At 56.9% G+C, this 6,886-nt stretch overlaps 1 protein-coding gene across 1 annotated transcript in view; it reads right to left on the reverse strand.

The window, feature by feature from the left end:
• The window catches only part of NPR1 (natriuretic peptide receptor 1), a 13,862-nt gene that overhangs the window by 1,326 nt on the left and 5,650 nt on the right, over positions 1-6,886 (reverse strand). Inside the window, exons 8-20 of the mRNA XM_007458038.1 lie at positions 6,272-6,392; positions 5,416-5,490; positions 5,196-5,273; positions 4,683-4,787; positions 4,351-4,422; positions 4,076-4,232; positions 3,633-3,788; positions 3,224-3,392; positions 2,359-2,505; positions 2,151-2,274; positions 1,941-2,009; positions 1,484-1,658; positions 1,135-1,233 (exon numbers count right to left, since the gene is read on the reverse strand). Of these exons, the coding sequence (XP_007458100.1) occupies positions 1,135-1,233; positions 1,484-1,658; positions 1,941-2,009; positions 2,151-2,274; positions 2,359-2,505; positions 3,224-3,392; positions 3,633-3,788; positions 4,076-4,232; positions 4,351-4,422; positions 4,683-4,787; positions 5,196-5,273; positions 5,416-5,490; positions 6,272-6,392 (1,547 nt within the window). The remainder of the gene's footprint in view (positions 1-1,134; positions 1,234-1,483; positions 1,659-1,940; positions 2,010-2,150; positions 2,275-2,358; positions 2,506-3,223; positions 3,393-3,632; positions 3,789-4,075; positions 4,233-4,350; positions 4,423-4,682; positions 4,788-5,195; positions 5,274-5,415; positions 5,491-6,271; positions 6,393-6,886) is intronic.

A 6,886-nucleotide genomic window follows, 5' to 3' on the forward strand; every position in this document is an offset into this window, starting at 1 on the left:
AACCAGACCCCCTCTGGGCTCCCAAGTAGCCCTTTGCCCACCACGAGGCTTAGCTGGGATCCGCGTGGACTCCCTAGCAAACTTTGGTCTGGGTCGTCTTAGGTTTCCAAGGCCTGGCACTCAGTAGTTGCTCAATAAATATTTACTGAATTGAACTGTGTTGACTACAGCAGGAGGCAGAAGACCAACAGGAAGCAAGCCCAAGTGAACAGGTGGGAGCAAGCATTTATTAGGTACCTACTGTGTTCCAGGGGTTGGGCTATGTTTTTTAGAACACTGAGACAGGCATCATTTTAAAGATAAACAGGGACTTCCCTGGTGGCGCAGTGGTTAAGAATCTGCCCGCCAATGCAGGGGACATGGATTCGAGCCCTGGTCTGGGGAGACCCCACATGCTGCGGAACAACGAAGCCTGTGCGCCACAACTACTGAGCCTGCGCTCTAGAGGCCGCGAACCACAACTACTGACGCCCACGTGCCACAACTGCCGAAGCCCGCACACCTAGAGTCCCTGCTCTGCAACAAGAGAAGCCACCAGAATGAGAAGCCCGCGCACCGCAACTAAGACTAGCCTCCACTCGCCACACAACTAGACAAAGCCCGCGCGCAGCAACGAAGACCCAAGGCAGCCATAAATGAATTAATTAAAAAAAAAAAGATAAACAGCTAAGGCTCAGAAAAGTTGAATGACAATTATCTGCTAGTCGTGTTATATGACTTTCTCACGTAACTCTTGAGGTAGATATTTAATTCTCATTTTCCAGGTGAGGAAAACAGAGGCTCAGGGAGGTGTAGCAAACTGACACAGCTGAGTCGGTTGTAGAGCTGAGATTCACACCCAAGTGGGCTGCTCTGGAGCCCTTTTTACCACACCCAAGAGGGCCCTAAAGGTAGTTCCCAGCTGGGAACTGCTGGACATTGGCCTGGAAAGACTTTTCAATCATTTGCCAAGAGGGCGCAGCTGGGACCTGAGTCTCTGATTAGATTCAAGGTGATGTGGCCAGGTTGAACCCTTATGAGAAGGGAGCCTGGGAGGAGACAGAACATGGATTGGATAGGCACCCGCTGCCAGGAGAGCCTTCCTCAGCCACAGCCACACTTCCCTCCCTGTCCCGCCTCAGGGACCCAGCATACCTTCCCCGTTAGACTCCATTCTTGAGGCCGTGTTGACTGTGTCCCCAAAAAGACAGTAACGGGGCATCTTCAGCCCTACCACACCTGCACACACGGGTCCTGGAGGGAGCGGAAGCTCATCAGTGAGGGAAGCCCATCAGTTTAGGGAAGTATGTGGGAGGAACGGAGGGTGGCCACAGGACGGGGCTAGGGCGCTCCAGGAGAGGCAGCAGGTGGGACCTGCGGTCGGTGGGAGCCCAGAGGTGTGGGTGTACGCGCGCACAGGGAGCGGTGGCGACGCGGCCGGCTCGTCTCTCATCTGCTGCTCCAGCCTGTGGGAGCCCCCTCCCCGCCCCTCCGGCGGCCTCACCTGTGTGGATGCCGATGCGCAAGCGCAGCTGCTCCTGGGGCCGGTGGCGGATGCGGAAGGAGCGCACCGCGTCCAGCAGCGCCAGGGCCATGCGGGCCACCTCGCGGGCGTGCAGCCTCCCGTTCCGCACTGGGAGCCCGGACACCACCATGTAGGCGTCACCAATGGTCTCCACCTGTGAGGGCCGCGAGAAGGTGCCGGACCTGAGGACTGGAACTCTCTCCTCCCGGTGCGGCCCCCACACTGTGGGCACCGCCTTCCTGTCCCCACCCCCCTCTACCAGCCACTGTGTTCGCCCATCCCCCATCCCCCGCGCGGTTTTTCTGCCTGTTCCTGGGTCTCCCTGTGACACCTCCCTGTGACACTGCCTTTGTCCATGTCTCTTGGTCTTCCTGCTTAAGACTATGTCATTCTGCCCTCCACATCCGTCTGTCTGTCCCCTCCCATCTTTACTCACCTTGTAGACATCAAAGTTGTCTATGACAGCATCAAAGCAAGTGTACAGGTCGTTGAGCAGGGTCACCACCTGGAAGAAAAGCGAAGCCAAAAGGGGTGGGGAGTAAGGGGCCCCACCTGGGCTCGGGTGGGAAAAGCGGACCGAGAAGGCAGGCCTATGGGATGGAGGTGCCAAGCCAAGCACACCTGGCTGCTCTGACACCTGGCTTACCTGCATGGGCGTGCTCTCCGCCGACAGGGCTGTGAAACCCACAATGTCGCTGAAGTAGATGGTGACGCTGTCAAAGGCTTCGGCCTGGACCGTCTCCCCACGCTTCAGCTGCTCAGCCACTGAGCTGAGGGGTCAGGGACAGGTGCAGGATCAGAAGGTGAGGGGGGCTGGGACAGGGGTGGTGGGAGCACCAAGCACGGGCACTCACTGAGGCAGAATCTGGTAGAGCAGGGCCTCCGCCTTGCGCTTCTCCTCCAGGTAGGCCTGGGTCCGCTCCTCCACCAGCTCTTCCAGGTTGTTGGCGTACTGTTCCATGCGCGACAGCAGGTTATCCAGGATGTTGCTGCTGTTCTCTCTGGGGACAGGGGCGGTGGAAGGGGTGGTGGTGAGAGAGGAGCGGCACGCCCTACCCTGAAGCGCCTCCCCCAGGCTCTCACCCTACCCAGGCTTAATGTCAGCCCACTGCAGTGGGGTCCCTGGAGAGAGCCAGGGTTGGGGGGCACAGCAGGCTGGGGGTGGCAGGGGAAAAGGGTCGGAGGAAACTCCAATTCATCCCTGAGACCCCAGGGTCAAGTATCAAGCTTCAGATGTATTGGCTATTTTGAACATCTCTGTTGAACACAAGTGGCTTAGAAGGAGGTAGAAGAGGCAGAAAGGGACAGGGAGCACTTGAGAATGTAGTGAGGGCACACAGGCTGGCACAGGGGTGTGCCTGGAGGAACCGGCCCCCAGGGGCACACTGGGAAAGGGGATCAAAGGGCCAGGTGGGAGCTCCCACAGAGGGCAGAGAGGTGTAGGGAGGAGGTGGGAGGCCATTTACTCTGCAGCCACTAAAGGCTGATGGAGTAGGAGCCGCTGGAGGAGCGGGGTATGAGAGGTAGGGGACTGTGGGACCAGCTGGGTCCTACAGTATTCACAGAGGGGGCTGTGAGGCTGTGGCGGGCTGGAGCAGGCTGTGTATGCGGGGGCTGTGCGTGGGCTCTGCCACCACAGGGATAAGACTTAAGTGTGAGGCACGCGGTCGCTGTGGGGGGTAGAGGAGCCTGGGAGGATCCAGGACTAATGCCAGCGACCTGTTAAATTTGCGCAGCATCAGGCGGATCTGTTGGAAGGGTGGCCGCTCCTGCGGGTCCTCGGCCCAGCAGCGCTGCATCAGCTGCCCCAGTTCCTCCAGGTGACTCTGCAGGGCCAGGGAGGGCCGGAAGGGGGGCTGCTCACCCCGAGTCACACGCTCGATGATCTCTGTGTGGTGGGGGAAGAGAGGCCAAGGGGTAGGTTCAGCCCGGGGCCTGTTGAGAAACGGGGTGGGGAGGTCCAGGACCAGGGCACGGGGCAGGGGAGCCCTGCAGGGAACTGGGCTAGTCATGCTCAGGGTCACTAGCAGCAGTGGAGCAAAGGGTGGTGGCATTTCCAGGGTTCCCTCTCTCTGGAGCTGGGGTTAGTTGACTGTGGCAGCATTAGGGGAAAGCATGGTCCTCTCACCTTTGGGACTGAGATCCAGACCTTCCACATGGAAGACACCACTCCTCAGGGCAATCTCCTGAAGGATGATCCCAAAGCTGTACACGTCACCAGCCTGGGAGCCCCGGGCAGGGGGTGAGGCCATTCGCAGGAGCTCAGGGGCTGTCCACAACTTTTCTGCAGGTCAGAGGTCAGGAGTCACAGGGTGAAGGGCCCCAAAGCTAAGGGATGAGGGGAAACAAGGTCCCAGAGGATGTGACTGGGACTGATCTGGAGACATCACAGGGGTTGCTAGGGCTAGAAGGGGCCTTGAGACCATTTCGTCTGACTCCGCTTTCTACTGATGATGAATTGAGCAGGGAGTCAGGAAAGGTGGGCCTGAGCCCACCACAGGCCAGGCATCAGCATCCCCACTGGGCTGTGCTGGGGGTGGTGGTAGGGGTCAGAGTCAGGTCGGGGCTCACTGGCATAGAGGGTGTGTCCTTGCTCGGGCTCCGGGTCCCTGAAGCTCTCCAGCCCGTAGTCAGTGATCTTGAGCACGAAGCGCCCGTCTACCACGCAGTTGGATGACTTGAGGTTCCCATGGGAGCAAATGGCCCCATTGTGCAGGAACAGCATACCCTGGGAAATTTGGGGAGGCAGGGGTCTTGGGCATGAGTGAGACCTCCAACCAACCACAGCCAGGGGAGAAGACTGCCTGGCCCCTCCCCCAACACCCAGTGGGCCCTTTTGGGCCTACCTTGACGATGTCATGGGTGAGCGAGTACCGGAACATCCAGTCCAGGGTGATGCTCTCATTCTCCAGGATGTCCTGCTGGGCAGTGAGAGTCAGCCCTATACGCTGCACATGCCCCCAGGAGGAGGAGTGCAGGGGTTCCACTGACATAAACTGGCAGAACGGGACAAAGCTTTGGATCTACTCCAGTGCCACCACCCTCCCCCCCACTCCCATTTTACAGATGGGGAAAATAAAGGTCAGAAAGAAGGAGAGGCTTGCCCAGGGCCTTATGTTGAGTCAGGGGCAGACCCGGGGCTAGACCTAGTTGTCCTGACACTCCCTTGTCGCCTCACCTGCAAGCTCCCACGGGGACAGTACTCTGTGAGGATACAGATGTTGGGGGGGTCAGTGCAGGCCCCCACAAACCTGGTCAGGTGTTCATTCTGCACATCCCGCATCTGCAGGTGAGAGCCAGCATCAGAGCCTGACAGAGACCTCACTCCTTGCCAAGTTGCCCCCACCTTTGGGGACCCATCACTCTCCTTAAGTCCCTATGCATTCTCTGCAGACATTCTAGGACCTTCCCCGGTGATTCCCACTCCTGTTCTAAAGAACCCTTCCCCAGAACCTGCTCCCTACTCCCTCTGCTTCCTAAGCCCATCCAATGGAGCCCCTACAAAATCTCCAGCCCTTCTCCCATCTATGATTCCCCTACTCCTACCCACAACACGCAGGGGCCCATCCCAGGGCTACAGTGCTCATCCCTTCCTAGGATACCCTGCAGTCCCTCCATACCCATTCTGTTGGCCAACCTCCCCTGTGTCCCTAGATTCTTCCCCAGGCCATTGCCTCCCTCCCCACATTACATGCTTCAGCTCAAACAGGACTTCCCGCGTCAGCTCAATGCGTTTACGGTTCACACGTTTCACAGCCACGAGGTTGCCCTGAATGAGGAATGGAGATTGTCACTGTAAGGGGATGGCCCAGCCCTGACAGCCCACCCCTGTGCTAAAACCGTCTCCAGTCCTCCATCATAGGAAAGCCCTGCCCCAGTCCTGAGGACCAGTGGTCTTTCCCCAGACCCACCTTATAATATGCTGTCTTGGCAAAGATTTGGAACTGGCCCTCTGTGGTCAGCAGGGAGCCGTAATTGGAGCCTCTCTGAAGGGATGGAGTGCAGGAGGGGTGGTCAGCCCATGGACCCGGCTCTCCATCCTGGTTGCTTGAGCTCTGGTCTTCACTACCCTGCCTTATCTTTGTGTTGCCCTGCCTCTCATTCCACATCATAAAATCCTTTCCTTATTTATTTACTTTTTAAAAATGTAACTTCAGGGGCTTCCCTGGTGGCGCAGTGGTTGAGAGTCCGCCTGCCGACGCAGGGTACATGGGTTCGTGCCCCGGACCGGGAAGATCCCACATGCCGCGGAGCGGCTGGGCCCGTGAGCCATGGCCGCTGAGCCTGTGTTTTCAGGAGGTGGGGCGTGGGGGGTGAGATGAACTGGGAGATTGGGATTGACATATATACACTGATATGTATAAAATAGATAACTAATAAGAACATGCTGTATAGCACAGGGAACTCTACTACTGCGCTGTACAGTAGAAACTAACACAACATTGTAAAACAACTACACCCCAATTAAAAAAAAAAGTATGCAGAAACTTTCAGATGATTATACAAAAAAACAAACAAATAAAAAAATAAAATAAAATGTATTTTCACATATGCTATCTCTAACTTTTGAAAGAGCCCTGTGAGGGAGCTCTGTAGATGTAATCATTACCTGTGGTAGTCTCAGAGAGGGAATGTGACTTGCCCAAGGTCATACAGCAAGTGAAGGCAGGGCTGGGACTAGAAGCCTGCTCTCTACCCTACCCATCAGGCACTACCCACACGCCCATTCCCAACTCTGCCCCCTCCCCCCAGTACTGGAGTTCTTACCCCGCTCAGGGTCAGCCGGCTGCCTGCACTCCGGAGGTGCCTCTCTAGGCTACTGGGCTGCAGGTCCTCCCAACGCACCCGCCACAGCTCTGAGGCCAGTTCCTTCTCCAGCTGCATCTTTCTGAGCCATGAAATGTGCACCTAAGTCCATGTCTGAGCCCCTGACCCAGGGCTGGGGGGTGCTCAGCAGCCTCTCCTCAGAGCCCTGGGACCACTGCAGTTGCTAAGAGATGGGTGGGGCAATTAACATCCTCTTGGCTGAGAGTCAGGAGGCTTGGGTGAAATTCTGCATCACTGGGGACCTTGGGGTAGTCACTCCACTTCTCTGAGTCTCAGGTTCATATCTAAATGTGCTCATTTGGAAATTGGGGACCTCGACATTTATTTCAAAGCATTGTTACAAGAATGAAAAACTGTGTGTGGAAGTGCCTGGCACACAGTATATGCTTGACCAGCATTGATTTCCTTCTCTCCCTCCTTGCTTCCCTCTGTCTTTAACTTTTCCTGCATTTTCCTGTCAGCCTCCCACTGGAAGGCAGAAGTGGGGCTTCCTTCTCTCTCTCCTCCACTCTGGGTTCAGCACTTGGTACACAGCAGAGCCTTCATCCCTGCTGA

This window comes from Lipotes vexillifer, unplaced genomic scaffold, assembly GCF_000442215.2.
Source record: "Lipotes vexillifer unplaced genomic scaffold, Lipotes_vexillifer_v1.1 scaffold238, whole genome shotgun sequence".
NCBI lineage: Eukaryota > Metazoa > Chordata > Mammalia > Artiodactyla > Lipotidae > Lipotes > Lipotes vexillifer.